The following is a 21,196-nucleotide window of genomic DNA, read 5'->3' on the forward strand; positions in this document are numbered from 1 at the left end:
GAGTTTTAAAAACTCATCATTCTGTTTGAAAAACGTAGCTGAGCAAAATATAGACATAATGTAAAAAGTATTTTGAAAGTGCATAGCATTGTTAATAATTACGCTTTTTTTTTTCTATTGAAAATTTTAGACATTTTCGGATAATAATTATATAAAGAATTCAACTTTTGAAAAGTTATTGAAAATAATATCATAACTTGACTGATTTTTATTTCTGATTTCTGTGACAGTTAATAAAATGATTTTTTTATTTTTTAGTTTTTTATTTCCTTTATGTATATGTTAGTCTCCACCCTTCCATTAATTAAGTAACCAACCTTTTTAAGACAAAATTTATCTGTAACCTAGTCCAATTCATTTAATTATTCTTTCTTCAATAAATTCTGCTTTGGAGAAGAAAAAAATTAAAGACAGATGAAATAGTCAAATTTAAAAGAGCGGTTTATTTTACTTTTAATAGTAAATAAAGTTTTCAATTTTTAAAAATTGAGATTTATGGCAGTTAAAATATTGTATAATATTATATATATATAAATTTTTAAAAACTTTTGTATCAACGTTCTTTTAAATTTAAAACTATGTCACCATTGCATTTAATTTTTTCCTGATACTGTTGATTTTATGTCATATCTTGCCTTCTTATAACTTCTCTCATCCACCTTTAACGCAAGTTCAATAAAACTGGGAAACTCTTTTCTGAAACTCTTTTTCTTTCTGTATCATGAGATTTTCAAATTGATCTTAAACATTTTCATATTGCTGATTTCAAATCTATAATTGGTTTTTCTCTAAAAGGTAAGCATTTAGTAATATATTTTTTCTTTCCCTTGAGTTAATAATAAGCGTCCCCACTTCGCTGCTATGTATGGAGTAGTAGAAAGAAGGCCATAATACATTTCAGTTTATGATGTGATATTTTAAGGTGATATATATTTTTTCTCTTAATTGTTATTTTCAACGAAGCAGTGAAATAAAAATAGTTTCTTATAAACTTGTACTTCCAGAAAAAATATAAACTGAATTGAAAATATTATTTTTAATCTCTACAATTATCTGTAGCTTTCCACATACAAAGCTAACTCCAGATTTAAAATTCCCACACCCGTATTAGGTAAGATCGAGTATTTGTATAAATGCAAATATTTGCACTCTTATATAATTAATGGAATGTTTTGTTTATTTTAATCCCGGTTTTCAGATTTATCATTTTACGAATGACTGAGCAACATTTTATAACATCTGAATTCAGTAATTAATGTGATTTTTTTAAATCTAAAATTTATGATTAAATATTTTGATGTTAGTAAGGATTAACTATTTTGAAGTTTTATGTTCTTAGTTATGAAAACATGTAAAAATTAATTTTTTATGTCATGTTCAATGTCAGGAAAACTAATTTTTCTTTCAACTTCAATTATATATAAATGTCTTTCATTATCAATTAATGGTAAAATATTTTTACCTTAATTTATTAATTATCATAAAAGTTTTTGTAATAATTTTAACTTTAAATCACATTTTACATACATACTTTTTTTTTTTTTTATTCTATGTCTCTTATGTTTAGATTTTAATCCCATAAATAATGATGTTTTTTTTTTTAAATTTCCAAATCAGTAAGCAGTTTTTTCTTTTGCCTTAAATAATAATTTTAAAACCAATATTTTTATTTTAGAATATTTTGAAAAACAGATACTTTTTAAACCATTTTTAATTATGTCTTTTTAACAACAAGCTAATCATGCAGTAAGTTGGGAAATTATTTTTTATCTGTATATACTGAGTGTAAAGCAAGGAAAAAAGATATCTAAAAATTATTGGATTGATGTCAGGATTTTAATTTCTAAAATATCAATTTCAAGTGCTTAAAGTTTTCGAAGTCCTAAAAGTAATTAAAGAAACTTATACAGGATTATACAGAAAAATTAATTCAGAAAAAATAAATTTAAAATCTCAGTATTTGGTATAGGTTTAAACAATTTAAATAACTGAGTGCAAAATTGTAAAAAAGAAAAAATCTTCACTTAGAATCATTTTAACAAAAAAGAAGAAACCAATTTTTGTTTTAGAAAAGCATTCAAGTTAAGGTTTTAATAAATGATTGAGAATTTACAGAACTGTGTATAACTTCAATGTAAAATTCTTAGATTTGGCTTGTACATAGACCATTTCTAAAAATTGAAAATCGTTATGTCAATTTCAGGTGAAATGGTCAATGTTCTTTGGTTACAAAATATGTTCCACTCATTAAAAAATTATTTTATTAAATTGTGTTCTTTTTTCAAATGCTATTGCAGACGGACATCTTGAAAATATTCTTCAACTCCGGCAAGTGTTTCTTGAATGAATTTCAGTCAATTGTGATAGAATTTTGAAATCTGTAAAATTGTGGGGGGAAATGCATAGAAGTTTTAACTTGGCAATATTTTATTAACATTTTTTTTATTTTTAAAAAACTTTGCGCAATTTATTTTGTACAGGCTATGATAAATTGGAAATAATGTTTTTGGTTAAATATTCAATCAATATTTCTTGAATACTTAGTTTGCATGATTAATAAACTAGTGATAATATGAGTTACGAAATAGTGGTAATTCACATAGGTGTTTTTCAATTTGATGTTCACTCATATATTTTAAATTTCATTCCTCAAAATTTATATTAAATTAATTTTTAAAAAAAATTGTTATTATTTTTTATTTTTGTTAATAACACTGGTCAGAGTACTTTTGCTGTTCCTAATAAATAATTTGTAATATATACCCTTTTTTAAGCGTAAACAGCTAAATATCTATATAAAAAGATTGTTGAAATCAGAAAAATGTATAACTTAATAGGGCATTCATAAATTGAGAAGTATTATTGTAACTTCCAGGATTATAATAACCAGATTAAATTTTTATAGTGATTTTTATTAATATATGAAAATTCATGCTTTTTATTGTAATAATGTCTCTACAAATAACAATTTAACATGAAAACATTTTGTTACTTAATTCTCATCAGAATTCTGTTATTTTATTAATTAAAGCTATATATTTGTTGAGTTTTAAAACAATTTTGTTATTCTCATATAAGTCTATTTAATATGTTTTTGCAATATATTATGCATTTGTCTTCCCCTTCTTTTTGACAAGACTTCTAAATTCTTTGCCAATTTTATGCATTTCAAGTATAGTGCGGCTTTGAGAGAACTCCCCGAGACTAAAAGTCTGGGGCTGTGTGCTACTATGGTAACAAGCGAGGGCACATTTCTAATGGGGGTGATATGTAGGAAAGAAGGTGTCAATTGGTTTACTTACGACAACCTATGTCAAGATTAAGACAAAACTATTCACCCCTATTTAAAGTTTCCTTTCCTCGTAACCATAGAGACAGTTGTCTGGAGGAGTTCTCCTACTATACTTCACCATCATGCTTCATATTGTAGTAGACAGCCATAATCTGTGTTAAATTTTAATTTTCGTAATAAAGGTTTTTTACAGTTTTGTTTCTTTATTTCGTTATTAATATAATTCTATTTAAATTGTTGTCTTATTGATAGTGAATGTTTGTGAAATTCACTTAACTAAGACAATGACACCTTAAATCATAGTATTAAAAAAATTATTTTGTTGATTTTGAGAAACTCCCAATAAAGTTTTATTTGGATAAGTTTTCCCAATGATCAATATATTCTACAGCTTATAAAAATCTCTATCATGAACTAGGTTGAGTCGACACATCTTCAAATATCCCCATTAAAAGTATTTATTTTAAAACATGCTATGATTCAACTTTTTATGGTATGGCAAGTTTTTTATTGTAAGAAAAATAATTTTCAGCTTAGGGCTCCAATAGAACTAAAAAGACTTATACACAAATATGGATTTGGAGGCCCACAGTGGGACAAAAATCTATTTTTTGCAATCGAAAATGGAAAAAACTGAGTATTTTTAAGAATTATATTTAAAATGATTTTTTTTAATAATAAAATATCTAAAGAATATGATAGTGAACTTCATTTTGTTGTTATATGAATATTAAGTGCAATAAAATTCAGATCAAGTTAACCTAAAAAAATTTTGGATTGATTTTTATTTAAATGATTGGATAAATTAATATTTTAGCCAAATTAACAAATACTAGTGACTAATTTTTTTTGTTGTTGTTGCTTTTAAAGTAAATTACTTTCATTTGGCCTGGAGCTATGTAGGGCTTTTTTTTTTTGTTGTTGCCCTTCCAAAAAATACAACTGAGAAGAGGAAGAGTCAAGATATAGAACTGGTCTCCTCCCCAGATGGTGTGTTTGAGCGTTGCAATCCCAAATATTTAGAAATATGAAAATGACAATTAATGGTTGTTTTTTTAAAAATCATTTTCATTTATATATTGAAAGGTCATTAATACAAATTTATATTTAATTTTCCTATAAATATGTATTGTTAACAATACATATTGTTTTGTTTTAATATTTTATTGCGATAAACAGTTTTCAAATATCTTTTAGGTTAAATTTATCGAAATTTTGTTGCCCTTATTGTTTATTTAACAGCAAAATAAAGTGCACTGGCATTCCTTGGACAATTTACAACAAAGAAACATATTAAAAGTATCACTTGGAAAAAACACATTTTTGACAACAATAATTGATTTTTGTCTTTATGTGAACCTTAAAAAAGACCTTATTTTTCTTTCAGAACCTTAAAAAAAAACCTAATTATAACTCTAAGACTTAACTGCTTTAATATTGTTCCACTGACTATTCTTAGTGCAATAAATTTTGATGATTCTTGATCGCAATGCTCGAATACACCATCTGGGGAAAATGCTGGGTCCATCTCCTAATACTCTACTAAGTTGTATAGGAATAAACTGCAATATTTTCCTCTTTCTTGATCTTTTTCGTATTTAATTGTCAGAAAAATTTCCACGACACTTTCTTTTAGAACTATGTTCAATGTACTTTTAATTTCCTAACTTAAAAGTTTGTAATCTATTTGAAAATCAAGACAGAAACTAGCATACTTCCTTCTCCTACGACACTCTACACTGTAATGGTGAAAGCATGTGAAGTGTTGCCATAGGTAAAGAGTTCTGCTTATAGTAAAGAAATTTTTTTTTATTAATGCATCTTTTCAAAAATATACTTTCATAATGCATGTTTCAAAAATTGCACTACTTTAAATTGCGTCACTTGAAATTATTATAAATTATCATTGTTTTTAATTACAGTACTTATTATAGTTTTAATATTTTTAATCATAAAGCAGATAGTTCAATTAATTAAGATCAATACCTTTCATAAATAAATGTGATTCAAATAGTAATAAGAATGAAAAAATACAACATGAAAATAAAATTTTATTTATAAAATATCAATATATTTTGAGCTTTTCTTTTTTAAATTCTTCAATATAAATATCACAATCAAAATTTGCTTAATACTCTTAATAAATAAATGTGATTGAAAATATACAACAGGAAAATAAATTTATTTTTGAAATGCCAATGAATATTTTGGGTTTTTCTTTTTTTCACGAATTTAAATGATATTCAACATTTTAAAAATTTATCGATACTTAAATTTAAAATTATATAAAACTTCTCACGAGTTTATAAGTACAAATAATTTATTTTTCAGAATTCATAATACCAGATTTTTTTGTATTATCAAGTATGATTTTAGCTTGCTCCTCATTTTTCATCTAAAAAAAATTATATTGATGATTGTTTTCTGAGAAAATACAGGGAGATTTTTCAGCTAACTGTAACACAGTCCCTATTGTTAAATACATTTCATAGTCTAAAATTAAATTCATACATTAGAAACTTCCTACAAGTTTTTAAGTACAAATAATTTATTTTTCTGAATTCATAATACCAGATTTGTTTGTATAATCAATAAGTATGACTTTAGGTTGTTCCTGATATTTCATCAAAAAATAATATATCGCTCCTTGTTTTCTGAATATAACACATGCCTTATAACTAAATAGATACATAAGAAACTCCTTACGAGTTTCTAAGAACTGATAGGTAATTTTTTTTCAGAATTCGTTATACTAGATTTGTTTGCGTTATCAACAAGTATAATTTTAGCTTGTTCCTGATGTTTCAACAAAAAATAATATATAGATGCTTGTTTCCTGAGCATAATACAGGGAGACTTTTCAGCTAACTGTAACACATGCCCTAATATTAAATACATTTCTTCTGGTCGTACAAGAAAAAGTTTAACTGTTGTGGCTAAAAGATTGCTTAAAAAGATTTCATCTTCAAAATCTTGCTCAGTATTCACAAATTGTTCAATAATATAGGGAGAATTTTTCATTTCCTTGCCATAATTTCCAATAAGTTTTAGCAAAGAAAGTTTCCCGCTCTTATTACTCAATCTTTGGGATTGTTGTGAAATAGCCTCTAATGCTAAGTCTTTTAATACAGTTAATTTACTGAAATCTAATTCTGATAGAGAATTTAAAATGTCCTCATTGAGATTGTTATATGTCAAATCAATCAAACTTACAAAGTCTTTATAATTCTCAACGGGATATAACTTAAGAATTGATATATAGCTTTGTATGGCTTGATGCGAGACATCTTTTTCAATGTCGCAACAATACAGCAGGAACTCTTCTGCCATTTCAGATGCATTGTTACAATCGACAAAATGAACCAAAATTTTTAGTTTCTTCACCTTGATAACAGCCGAGTCACTGAATTTGCATATTAAGAGATCTTTACTGGGAAAGAAGACATCTTTGTACTCTGGTAGAAATGACTCTACAATCTCCAACAATGCAAAAAGCAGTTCGTTGGTGGAGGAAATCAACAAGAACTTCAACTGAGGAAAAATCTGCGATAAAATATCCCTGGAGAAATTTTTTTGCAAATGATTTATATAACAGATGGCAACATCAGCAGCCAAAGAAAAAACAGCTGGGTTTGAGCTTAGTAACTTCTCATCGAGTGCATTGAGAAAACTTATGAGTTCCTCAGAGTTTTTTGGAGTGTACTTTTTGAGAACCATGTATAAAACTGCAAAATTCCATTCTTGGAATTCCGAAATTCTGGAAACCAGGTAAGCAATCATTTTAGAATTCACCACTATTCCACCATCAAATTGCAAAATCTCTTCCAATGCAGAAAGACAGCTACATATAACGGAGGGGTCAGGATCTCTTATCATCTCGTAAAGCTTGTTTATGATGTCTTGATTGGCATCGATATTACTTTCATTTATAATTAATGAACTTGAAGTGGCGGCAGTAGAACGCACATAAGCACTTGGGTCTTCTAAGGCTTTAGGCAACAGTTGAAATGCCAGTTCAGATAAACATTCAATGGATGAAGCAGTTTTGATTACCAACTTTCTCATATATGGATTTGGATCTTGAAAATCTTTTAATAGACTATTGGTGGCCAGAATATTCAAATCTGAAATTTTTGATGAATATCTATAATAAAAAAAAATACCAGCATTTTATTAAAACAAGTATATAAGCAGCTAGTTTGTGTGTGTGTGTACATAATATAATAAACAGGGATGATTGTGAGCCCAATTCAAAAATCCTGAAAATTTCTTTAGTAAAATCATTAATGACGAATTCCAAAAAATTAATGTCTATATAAATTTAAGTCATTAACACAAGCCAACTTGCTCCGGACAGCAAATAAATATTTTCGAGTGGTAGTTTATTAACGTGTGATTCTTGATTTAATAAATTCAATTTATTATGTTTTTATCCACCACTATTTATTAATTATTCGAAGGTTTATATAATTCACCCTTTTGTTTTAGTTATGTCATACCAGACCATTTAAAAAGTAAGCAAAATTAGTTAAATATTTGCACATTTTTATTTCTAGTAGTTTACAGCTATTTAAATTATTATGGTGTTCCCGAAGCATTTGGCATCGTACATGAAATTCTAAATAAATTATATGCAGTATAATTTAAATTAATAATTATTTTTAAGTTTAATTTTATCTCTAATCACATTTACTATTCTACCAGAAAAAATATTTACAAATGGAAGAGATGCCAAGTATAAATTCTAGTTCAAATATTTTTTAAATAAAATATACAAGAATTTTTATACATAAATGTGATTGATGATTTCTTTAAGTTTCTGGACCTTGAATATCCGGATGGCGGTCAACGAGAAATCCAAAAATCCAGATTTTTCTCCGGGGCACAATCATTTCCGAATATGTATACACAGTGAAACCTCCGTTAAACGGACATTCTTGGGACCGAAAAAATTGTCCGTTTACGGGAAGGGTACCCTAATAATGAAGTTTAACACAGTAAACTGTTTTTAGTGTATTTTCAAAGATGTAGAAATAATTAAATAATCTACAATAAGTATCTGCAAAGATGTTTATTTAAACTTAACGAAAATGAAAAAAAGAATTTATAAAGAAGTTTTATATGAATACATAATATTAGATGCAGATACAGATAAATGAATATAATTTTCCTATCAGTATAGATACTTAAGTTAAACATATGATATCGAATAGGAGCTTTCAGTCCTTAGTTGGTTTCAATTATTAGGTTTACATCCCATTACACCTACCTATCATTTGATAGAGAACATGGTTAATACCTTCTTGAAAGTAAACCTCCCAGAATTCACATGGAAAAAAAGCAATGCCTGTATTTAAGTCATGAGAACATATGGAGTTGATTATTCACAATTGATCAGCTATCAAGTGTCTGAATAAATGTTTCATTTATGTGAACACCTCAAAAATTACACTTCTGCTCTCTTTTTTACCCCAGCTGTGTTAAATACAGTCTTCAAATTGATAAGAAAATTAAAGAAATTTTCAATGGGGAAGAAGGGTTGAGAGCATTTAAGATGTCATTTCAACTTGAGGGATCTCATAACATGTGTGGTCCAGATGAAAGGATCAAAAGACGCGGCTGTCTGAATTATTTCAGAAGAGCAGTATCATTTTGTCTCCTTTCTTTACATTGATAAGGCAAGGTGACAGGAGGAAGATAGATTCTTCAGTAGTGAAATAGCTTAACAATATTTTTAGTTATTGATAAGACAAAAAATTTGCAAGTTTTGAAAATGACGAAAAGTTGCTTTTTCCGCCTCGCAATTTAAAGCAGAAATAGTTTTTTTTTTCAAATTTAGAGAAAGTAGTGATCAGTTTGAGGAGATAGAAAATAACGTTTCAGGGCCAATATGACTGTCCGCTTACTGGAGTGTCCAATTTGCAGAGAACGTACATAATGGTTTATGCATAGAAGATTCCCGGGGAATTAAAAATATGTCTGTATTGAGAGGCGTCCGTTTTGCAGGAGGGTACATAACTGGAGGTTTCACTGTATATAGATGCAGGGTTGCCACTAAATACTGTAACACTCCAAAAATTAGGAGTTAATTTTAATATTTAGGTAAAAATAATTGCTTTCTCTCTCAATTTCTGTGAGTGGCACTTTCTATAAATATAGAAAATTTTTGTTAAGAGCAAAAAATGTAGAATCAGTTTAAAGATGGAATCGTAAAGGTTGATGGTTAGAGAGCTTTTTGATCTCGGATTTTCTACTGGTAGAATCTTAAAGCAACTAAAACCTCCTGTCTCTAATAGAACAATTATATTTCGAATTATAAATCGATTATTGGATACTAATAGCGATAAAGATGAGCCAAAGTCTGGTTGACCACGCTCAATTCACAACGTTCTGCTAATAAAATGGCTGCAGAAGATAAATTGAGTCATACAACTACACAAGTTATATTAAATGAAAACATGATTTTATGCCCTTATTGCAAATGAAAAGTTCAAGGTTTGACTATTGTACAAAAATTAAAAAGGTTACAAACACGTACAAAATTTCTGAACTGACGCGGTAACAAAAGTGTTGACAGAATAATCTTTTCGGATGAGAAAATATTTTGTACTTGAAGTTATAGTACTAAAATAATGTTGCAAATTCGGCAAACTTTGATAATAAACCTGAAAATGTTTGAACTGTACAACACTTTCAGTACAAGAGTTCTGTAATGGTTTGGGCTGCAGTGTCAAGTAACGAAAAATTTCCTCTGAAATCCATCAATAAAGGGGTAAAAATTTATTCTGAATATTACAAAAAGGAAGCATTAGTTACACATTTATTTCCACACGCTGACAGATAGTATCCCGAAACAGATTAGATATTACAACAAAATTTAGCACCACACTGAACCAAAACAAAAAAAGGCTTGGATCAATATCATTTGCTTGAAGTTTATCAAGCAAGAAGATTGGCCACCTTCATCGGATCTAAATCCATTAAACTATTGTGTTTGGGGTATTTTAGATTTTAAAGTTAATGCTAAGCGGCACAGAAATTTTGACCATCTCAGACTTTCTTTATAGCATGAATGGGACAAATTACCACTTAAAATTATTCATGCCGACATCAGACTATGGCGTAAGAGATTATCTTTATTAATCAATAAAAATGGTGGTTGATTCATATAAAATATTTTAATGTAAACTTCTATTTATAGTGTTCATCATATTTGAGTATTCATTATTTTCTATTTAATATGTGCATAAAAAAATGATTTGATATTTGTAACGATAGCCACCCTGTATATATTCAAAATGTAAATGATTAATTAGGGTGAAATAGTGAACTTTTGTAACTACACATTACTTGAAATTATGAAATGAAATTACTATAACTTCAATAATAGAATATAGTTTGAACGCGCTTTAAAATTAATCAAAATAACATAACAGTTTTTAAGGTTCATAACAAAAATTTCAAAGATAAGAAAACTTTGTGATTGAACTTTATTTTCAAATGACTCTAAAAATAGCAACTGCAACAAATTATTCTAACACATTTAATTATATCAAATAAAAGATTAGACTACAATAAGCTATTGTCAATCAAATAATACATTTTTCCAATTAAGTACATGGGCAATTTTTGTTTGAATCTCAATAATCTTATATATATTGAAATCTAAATTATTAACCTAATTAAAATATGTTTGTTTTCTACAGAAAACTTAAGACTTAATGAAGTAAAACATTTTATTTGGATATTTAATATGCAAAAATATATTTAACGTACAAAGTAATTTGACTAGAAATATTATTTTGAATAGAGTATCTGTAACATCGATGCAAATAAAATATTATAGACTTTTTATGGACATATGAAAAACAAACTATTTTTTAACAATATTTTATAATAAAAATTTTTAAAAAAAATACATATGTATAAAAAGTGATTAAACACATATTGTTTTACAAACATAGCACTGATGAAAAAATCGTACTTCTTAATATAAAATTAATGTGTACTGTTTAAACAATTTTTTTAGTAAACATATAATATCAAACAAAAGATTTTTTTAAGAAAAATATAATGAATTTATTTACAATACAAATTGAGCGTTTGTATAATATATTTTACTTCTCGACCATTTTCTTTCATATTGGTATAAATTTACCAATATTGATTACTGATTCTTTTCAGAATTTAAAAATTTAGAAAAAATGCTACAATCAGAAATTTTTTTCTAGGGCAATTCTAGCATTTATCTAAATTATGTTTCCAGACTTTAAATTATTAAATCAGTTAAGAAAAAAAATCAAGAAGCTCTAATATTACTAAAAATTTAAAAATAAATAAAAAAGCTTTTAGTAAAATTTACATTTCTCTATGTTTTAGTAATTTTCATAAGCTAAAAAACTTTTTAAAAATTAAAAACAGGGTGTTATGGGTTTAACACAATATGTAACACAAAGATTTTCATAAAGATAAAAAGGGCAGGGGTGCTTTTTCAAAAACAAGAGCACCTACTGTTTGAAAGAGTACTAATCTTACAAATTATAAAATATTTAGCTATTATATTTAGCTAGATTAATGCTCTTCAAAATAATATTTAAAATACTAAAAAAAATATGAAAAATAATGTTTTACACATAGCGTAAAAATAATTTGCAATAGTTATAGTTATCTGAAATTACTGATTTCTGTTAAAAAAATTTGTTTTCTTTCTTAAAAAAAAAAAGAAGGTAAAAATATGTTGCTGTTTTAATAAAAAAAAGAGAAAATTTTTACAAAAAGGGCAAGTGGGTGCATTTATCTCTGCAAAAAGGCAGGGTGGATGGGGCTACCCTTCAAAAACACTTAGGGAGAACAATGTTACATCCCCAATAGCAAGTTTATTAAAAAAAAAAAAAAAAAGTCAAATAAAAATAAGACTAAGTAGGTAGTTATTAAAAAAAAAAATTTTAAAAAAATATTACATGATTTTTTAAAGCTGAACTACACACATTTTAAGCTTGCAAACATGACCTTCTCAAATGATGGAATTACCCTTTGAAAAAATATCACAAGAAATATATATAGAAGCTTGGATGTGGTTTATTTTTATTTGAAAACAAATTTTAAAAAAAGATTTTTTCACAAGTGCAGATTTTTTTTTTTTTTGGCTATTCCCTCTTCTTCCGAAACATAGAATATTTTTTTTAACTTGTTCAACAATTCTTTCCAAATCAGGGTAGACAGAAACAGTCATAAGAATTTGAGAAAGATGAAATGGTGAATTCTTATTCTAATTTTTCCCTCAAAGGTTATTTTTAATACAGATATATGTATATATAGGTATACAGCTTTTGTTATATGCTTTGGCAAAAATAAAAAATTTCTTTTTCCCCTAGTATATTCAGAAAATCTTTTAACAGGTTACTAAAATAACTACTGTAGCAAAAACCATGATTTATTATTATTTTTTTTTATCAAGTTTCACCATTTTATTTTACTTTCACTAAGGGCAGTAGGAGTCATTGGGCATTTACCAATAATGGTGAAACTGTCCTTTTTCGATGTACCTTTTCTCAACATCTAAGTAAGATATTGCTTTAGTTTTTTTCCAAACTTTTAGTTTTTTTTTTTTTTTTTTTTTAAAGTTTCATCAAAAATTTTTCTAAACTCAAGAATTCCTGTTAATCAGGGTTCGTGATTTTTTTGATTTTTTTTAAAAAAATCAAAAGAATCCGATTTTTTTGATTTAAATCGGATTTTTTTGATTTAAATCAGATTTTTTTGATTTTTATTTAAATACACTGTAAGAACTTATTTATGATTTAAAAAAAAATTATAAATGTTTAATCAAATTAACTTAATATTAAAACTATATTGTAACAATATTTTAGAAGCTCTAACTAAAATAATTTTTCATTAGAATACATGGCTTTGAATGCATAGCAACCATTTTGAAACAAATGCATGATTAAAATTTAAAGACTAGATGAAATAGAGAATTTAAAGAATACTTCAGGGGTCTGTCTGGGTTTTTCTGAGAGGTACCTATTTGGTGAAAATTAAAAACTATATTATAGAATCAACACAAATATAGTAAAAATATAGATTTATCGTTTCTTACGAGACACAAAAATAAAATTTTAAGAAAAAGTATTTTGTGTGATTATTCTATCATTTTTCCTAAAGTTGAATTCGTAAAGGTACCGTTAAACGGTAGTAAATTTGGCTTGGACAGACCCCTGTACTTCAACTATTAAAACAAAGTTTCAGTTAGAAACCATAACTTTAATTTAAAATTGTGATTTTTTTTTTCTCTTGGTTTCTAAAATGACAAAATAAATGTAGCAGACTGTGTTCATAAATGTAGTCATTCATCAAAAAATAAATAAATATTTAATCTATTTATTTTTATATTAAAATAATCTTTTTTAATTCTATATCAAAATAGATAAGATAAGCTTAAAAAAAATTAGAAAATCTATGTACTCATTGGAATTTTTTTTCACAAAATTTCTTTATAGAAAATCAGATAATGTCAAAGATACTGTAAACATATTATGAGAAAAAAATACCAATTAATAACCCTACTGCATCAAATAGACTTTGAAAGAGTTTGAATAGGAAAAAAACATCTCAATTCATCAGCCCTCTTTTTCTTTCTTTCTGTTTTTGGCATATTGGGATAATTTCTTTTTAATATAACCTCAAGCTTCAGAAATAAACATTTTCCACCAATAAAATATGGTGTAGATTTTAATTCACGCTTTTTTATTCAAAAGGTAGAATTTTAATTAACATTATTTGTATCATTTTTTGAAAAAAATTCATGTTTATTAATTACTTTCTACAGTTATGCAAGTCCATATTAAGACAGCATTAAATGTTTACTTCAATCTGTACTTTCAATCTCAAGAATCAAAAGATTTTTAAAAATGTAATTTCAAATGTGTTGGAATTTAATACACACCAAGAAAGAAAGTAATTTCGTTAACTAAAATTAATTAATGCAGCAATTTATTTCAATTAAATTTTAATACTAAAAAAAGAAAATAATAAAAGTATTAAAAATTTAAAACACTGTTTTTTAACTTTTAAAATCAATATATATAGATAAAAAAATTAGTTGATTTAAATCAATGATTTTTTAAAAAAAATCATTTGATTTAAATCACGATTTAAATCGTGATTTAAATCAAGCTGATTGAAATCAACGAACCCTGCTGTTAATGCTAAAACATTATCACAAGATACAATTGATATAATCTCAAATATCCCCAAAAAATTTCAAAACGATATCATAAGTAGTTTCTTAGAAAAGGTACATAGAAAAAGGTTAGTTTTAGCATTAATGATAATTGTCTCACCGACACCCCTTGAAAGAAATATTTTCAGCAAAACAATTTTTTCCACAATTGTGAGTACTTACTAATATTGATAAAATAACTGAATTCTTTTGTTTATTTTATTTTATTTCTCCCACAAACTAATTTTTAGTATACTTTTTAATGAAAAGATCAAAAATTATAAAAATAAATAAATAATAAAAAAAAAACATTCTTTCAATTTACAAAACACAATTTATTTTACCTGGTTAAAAAAGAATACATCACTTTTTTTAACGGAGGAGATGGCAAAGCCAAGTATTTTATAATTTTCCCAGCCAACGGAGAAGCATCAATATTTTTCATCATGATATTTAATATCTGAAAATATATTATATTGATTTATAACTTATAAGAACAATGCTATCAAAGTAGTTAAAAATCAAAAATAACCAGTTTGTCATTAAAACAAATGCTTACACATGTTGAGAGTTCAAGATGTTTTCCCTCAGATTCTAGAGAATCCAACTCAGACATCAGGGAAGAAAGGGAAGTCATTTTGCAAACTCAACTTCAGCTGTGCAAAATGTTAAAAAATGAGATATTGATAAGTAGAGTTCACATTTCACACATGCAATGGAAATTTAGAGGTCCAATATAACCACCTAGGTAATCATTCAGTGGTTCAAAAAATTAATATGGTAGACAAACTTGAGAAGAAAAAAATATTGAACTTTACAAATGCAAATTCATGTTATGGTATTCATCAAAAGTTTTTATGTCGTCTATAATATTTATTGTCATCTATAACACCCTAAAACTAATTTGGTTCCATACCAAATAATTATTAAAGATTAGAATTTATTAAAATTCAGTGAAAAAAGTTTAAATAATATTAGTAAATAAATTCAACATACATATTAAAAAAGTAGAGATCAAATAAATGAGTAAAACAGAGAAAGTAAAAACTAGCAAAATATTATATTAAAACTTATCTTAATAACTTTTTGTTTGGTATTCGGCTCTATTGCCGAATATTCGGTTGGCCAAATATTCAGCAAAGTATTATTTGGAAAGTTAGTTTTTGACAAAGTTATTTTTGGGGGATTAATTTTTAAAAAAATAATCTAAATTTGTATTTTTTACTATACATTATTATAAATAGTTTTTACATATATTTTTTAAGTTCTAAGACTTGTTAATTTATATTCTGAAAGACACATGGAAAAGCAAAATTCGGAGAATTGAAACTTGATTACTGAACCATGAGTTTCGTGAAACTGATTTTATTATTTTTTTAAAAATTATATTCAATCAAGTTATCATCGTTTTATTAACACTTTATGTTTTAAAAATTGAGAACTTTTTTTCGTTTTTGATTCATTTTTGCTTATTTTTCTGTTTTAACTGATGTGAAGTATGTTAATGGCGCGTTTCTAATATACTAAATTCCTTTATTGTTACGTTTTTTCCTTTACGGTAAGACAAATAACTAGTAACATAGAAAACTGTAATTCTCAAAGTTTAAGTAATATTTCAAAACTAAAAACAATTTTTTTCTGTTTTCCTTTTGATTTTTTTTATTAACTTTTCTTTCTATCAGTTTTTTATCATGACAGCATTTTTTAAACACCATTTCTAATGAACTTTATTTTTTATGGTAACTGTTTTTTCTATAAATGTGGCAATGTGAAAAGTTAAATCAAGACTTTTAGTGTTAAATCTTTGGTTTAAAAACTAAGAACCATTTTATTTTGGTTTTTATCTAGCTTTTCCATTTTCAAAAAAAACAAAACCATAATAATATTTTCATGTACTTTTTTAATATGATGCGGAAATTAAGAGGATTGATATTTAGACTTTAATCTTCACTTTTTCTTGAAAATACAGTCATTGGAAAATTTAAATATTCAGCTTCAAAATTTTCTTTCAATAATTAAGATCGATTATTATTTTTTGTGTTTCGCTTTTGCATATAATTTTTATTTTAATACAGGCGTTTCCATGATAGTGTTTAAAAGCATTTTTGATTGACATTATCTCTTTCAATATTCTATGGATAATTTTTTTTCTGGAAAATATTTTTAGCATTAAAGTATTGTTTTAAAAATTAAGAATATATTTTTTCAATTTATTATTTTTTATCAATGTTACAACTTTATTTTTTTTATAGCTTTCTTTATCTTAAATAGTTATTGGCTTTTAACCTTTTTCTGATTTTAAATTTTAAATATTGGGTTTTTTAATCATGTCTTGGCCCGGTTTTGGGTCTTGATTGTAACTACTTATTCCATTGTTTTAATGCGTGATGTCATAATGTTACTTTTAAACTTTGGGAATATTTTAATCTTTCCTTCTTGAGATTTTATATTTTTTATGTATTGTATTCTTTTGATTTTTTTTAAATGTGTGAGGGCCCGTATTGGGTTTTGATCATCTGTGTAAAGTGTACCATGTATTAATGGTGATGTTTTGACTGACCATCTCTACTGGCCCTGCTTGGCCATGTTGATTTTGTTTGAGTCTTTAGCTCATCTTATAAATGATCAATCATATGCTTTGTATTGTAGAGACACCACAATTGTCGATAAATCTGGGGATGATCTTGTGCAGGTTGGTTTTAACTTTTAAGCCACGGTTTGTTTTAAATATAAGGGTCTGTTGACCTTTTCCTAAGTTATAAAGTAATAAGGGTTTGTTGACCTATTTTTAACCATAAAGTCATAAGGGTCTGTTAGCCCAAATACCTTTTACTTTTAATTCTATAATGGCTCAATTTTAGCAGATGTCATTGATGACCTCTTTGGTGCTGTTACTTGCGATATTGCACTTTTTCTGTCGAGCTGTTGCCACTGACATCTGTGATTTTAAAATAATTGTTGTTGATATAATTTCTGGTGTTTTATGTATGTTTAATATACTCCCCTCCGCAGAGGATCAAAATTGTGATGGCATGTCTTCGGATCATCCTCCAGGATGTTTCCCAGACCATCGCCAATAGCCCATTGTGCAGCTCTAGTGCAACGTAAATTAACAACAACAACAACGTTTAATATATGTTTCATGTATCTACACTCGTATGCCCCTAAATAGGGCAGGTCGGGTCACAAATAAACAATTATCTTAAATAGTTCTAATTATCTTAATCATTTCTATTGGAGTTTCTTCCCTTTACCTCATACCAATAATACAATGACTAAAGTTATTTCTAAATAAATAAAATATTTAATAATGATTTTTTAGAAGAAAAAAAAATTCAAGAGTGATATTAGTGGACAGTTTCTTATTAAATGGTGTTCATTGAAGTATAAAATTTTTTAGGCAAGCTACTATATAGTAGACCTGAAAATTTAAATTTTCAGTTAGTAGCCAGTAGACTTTAATAACTAAGTAGCCACCTTTGGTCAAACCTAATGAGTCAGTATCTAATATCGATTGGTCCTTTTAATTTAATATCCACTTTTTACTGACTTATTCTTCTTGCCTAGATAAAATCATATCGTTTAAAAAAAATCCTATGATAAATAATCTACCTCCATTAAAAGTTTATACTACAATAAAAATAATATAAATATGCGTCAAAATTTAATTAAACATACTGATTTTAAAGAAATTTATTTAAAAAATATTTGGGAGGCAAAATAAATTTAATGTAAACATTACAATTTTGAAATAAGTGAATTGTTAAGGAACTTTCTTTGAACAAATTGCAGGATCAAAATTTTTTAATGGAGACAGTGAACATATTAATGAAAATTCTATTTATTTAATTTAAATCGCCACTTTTTTTACTCGCCACATAGCAGGTAGTCATTTTCAGGTCTATTATATAGTTATTATCATAAGGTCAAGAACCCAGCAGTAGAACTTAACAGTTACAGTTGGCATGCACCTGTATTAATATTAAAATATCCTCAAAAAAAGAATGTTTTCTAATGCATCAATAATAACTTATCAATAAAGCAAATTTTACTAAAATTAGCCATCTATCTCTTTATGATAGTAAATTAATTTATTCCATACAGTATAGAGCAGGGACGGGCAAACTTTTTTGGCCGAGGGCAAAAAATCGAGAAAAAAATGTTTGGTGAGCCAAGTAAAAATTCCAAAATTAAAAAATAATAATAATAATAAAAAACAATATGATAATTTTAATTTAAATACTTAATGAGATGAATGAAATTGTAATTTCATTTTTAAAAGTTCCTTACATTGAAGTGCAAAGTGAGATGTACTTATTTTAAGAAACGAAGCTAATGCTAAATGCTTGTATGTTAGTCTACTTCTGAAATGATTTTTCCTAAAGTTCATTGCTGAAAACAAATGTTCACAAATAAAAGATTAAGCAAACTTAGCACTGACTTTCTGGGCAAGAAACATTAAATTTTGGAAGCAAGCTTTTGGTAATGATTCATAAAACTCAAACTTTGGCATATTTAGAAACTACTGCTTCAGATGATTGTTAGATTGTCCGCTAGTTGGAACTTAAAATGTGCAGTCTGCCACATGTGAAATAAATTTCACCTATATTAGATTATAAAAGTCTACTCCTCGAGAAAGACAAATGCTAGTTGGAGCCAATCTATGGCAATTCTATAAAGAACTTCTGCTTTCAATATTTTACCAAATGAAGCTGTTTGTGCTAACTATTTCCATCAATTTACGTTTTGTAGAACAAAAACAGAGAAAGTAAAAAGGTCATCAGTACGTTGTTAAAAAAGAAAGAGCAGAAATAGCTTCAAACAAAGTTGACAAGAAAATGGATGTATATTGTTTATATTTACCATGGATCGGCAAGTTAAAATTCTATCTGCGGGCCGGATAAAACCTTTTGGCGTGCCAAAGTTTGAACATCCCTGGTATAGAGCAACAATAACATGCTTATCAAATGCAAAAAATATTTCTTTATTAGTATCTATTTGGGGCAACTGCAATAGCCAAAATTATTTTAAAATATTTTTATAAAATTTAAAGATATTTGTCTGGGTGGTTACCACAAATAATACAATTTGAGTTGATATCCTTCCTTGATGTTTTAAATTAGTTTCCAATGAGCCATAGACCAGATCTCAGCAAAACATGATTATTTTGAGGGGAATTATAAATCGACTATGTCAACCTTTATCTATCAAAAAGTACCTCATGATAGAATCAAGTTAACATGCCTTATATACTAATGAGTTGGTATTCAATATTTATAGTGGTAGTTACGCCACAATTTTAGTGCAGGTACTGATACCGAAATCATCTTCAAATTCAAAGCAACAATAAATTAAAATTTATTAAACTTTGATTAATCACCCCCAGAAAATAGGAGTTATATAGGAAATATCGGGACATAAGCTTGCCATTAAAATATTTTGATTATCGTAGTATAAAAGAATGGCGCTTTAATTCAAAAATTTCAACTTCTGTGTTTACACTGACAATTTCTAATATAACTAGTAAAAAGATTTATCTACAATATACTTAAATTCGATACTCCCCAAAATGGAAACTGTAATATCCACCAAAATGAAACAGTGATAATTAGAGAAAAGAAAACGGAAATTTAAATTAGTTAACGAATAAATTAATCAGCTACACTTGCAATACAGAATAAAATATCAAAAAAAAATTTCTTACAGCATTTATACTAATCTAGGATTTTACCTTATATACTCTTAACAAATGATATAATTACTGAATATTTCCTTGATTACGGTTTTAAGCGCCTTTTTGTTTCATTTTTGGGAGAAATAATTGGAGTTTTCGATGAATAACTAAAAATTTATTTTCAATCATGAAAATTTTGTTTATTTACATGCTAAGCTTCTGGCTACTTATTTCTTTCTTGAATGTCATTTTTACTTTTATTTACACTTGCAGGGTCAATTTTGATGATGCGGTTAGCTGGAAACACTTGCGTTTTCTCATGATTTATTACTTAATATAGAGTTAAATAAATATACAAATAAAATTAATAACAAGATTAGAAAAAGGTAGCTAACTCTCAAATGTTTCTTGATTGTTCACTCTCAATACATCCAATTCACATATGCGATCGCATGTGAATGCAATTCGAGCGTGCGTGAGCAGTTCGTTTAATCGGTAAAGCATAAACGCACTTAATGCGCTAAACTTCAAAAATTTTGTGTTTTATTTTCATATTAAAATACTTGTTCTTACCATTCCGTTGGATAAACAAGTTTTCAAAAATACATGTATTCTAAAAATGTGTAGAATCGAAAATCCTGTGCTCCGTCACTGAGCAGTAACAAGGGCAAATATCCGGAGAAAATTTGCTTCCTCTTCAGATCTATGAGCAAATTGAGTAAGTGATCTCTAAAATTGTGATAGCATACTCATGAATGATACCCAAACCATCGCCAATAGCCCATTATGTAGCTCTAATGCGAAGTAAATAAAGTGCCTACCTGAACCAAAACTTTTTTTGATACACTTCATTTGATCGAGAGATAAGGGTGAGCATTCTCAATTTATGGACTTCCCACACCATTAATGGCCGTCAAAAGAAAAAGAGAACCTGATCAGCGATTATTTACGCGAATATTTTCCACTTATCAAGTTTTCATATTTCCTCGATTATGCTTGGAGAAGCATG

General features: G+C 26.9%; 1 protein-coding gene across 5 annotated transcripts; it reads right to left on the minus strand.

The window, feature by feature from the left end:
* Positions 1–5,325: 5,325 nt before the first annotated feature.
* Positions 5,326–20,431, minus strand: LOC107437351 (AP-4 complex subunit beta-1). Of its 5 annotated transcripts, none has more exons than XM_016049323.4 (4): positions 20,245–20,431; positions 15,073–15,169; positions 14,858–14,973; positions 5,326–7,436 (listed from the first exon to the last, which is right to left on the minus strand). In XM_016049323.4, exons 2-4 carry the CDS (start codon positions 15,148–15,150, stop codon positions 6,005–6,007), a joined length of 1,626 nt encoding a protein of 541 aa, XP_015904809.3. In that variant the 5' UTR covers positions 15,151–15,169; positions 20,245–20,431; the 3' UTR covers positions 5,326–6,004. The 5 variants fall into 5 exon arrangements, with proteins under 5 accessions (XP_015904809.3, XP_087016858.1, XP_087016857.1 ...); XM_087160732.1 differs by having other exon boundaries at positions 20,276–20,409; XM_087160731.1 differs by having other exon boundaries at positions 20,218–20,397.
* Positions 20,432–21,196: the final 765 nt, after the last annotated feature.

This window comes from Parasteatoda tepidariorum, chromosome 4, assembly GCF_982258835.1.
Source record: "Parasteatoda tepidariorum strain Cologne lab strain chromosome 4, Ptep-v5.0, whole genome shotgun sequence".
Taxonomy (NCBI): Eukaryota; Metazoa; Arthropoda; class Arachnida; order Araneae; family Theridiidae; genus Parasteatoda; species Parasteatoda tepidariorum.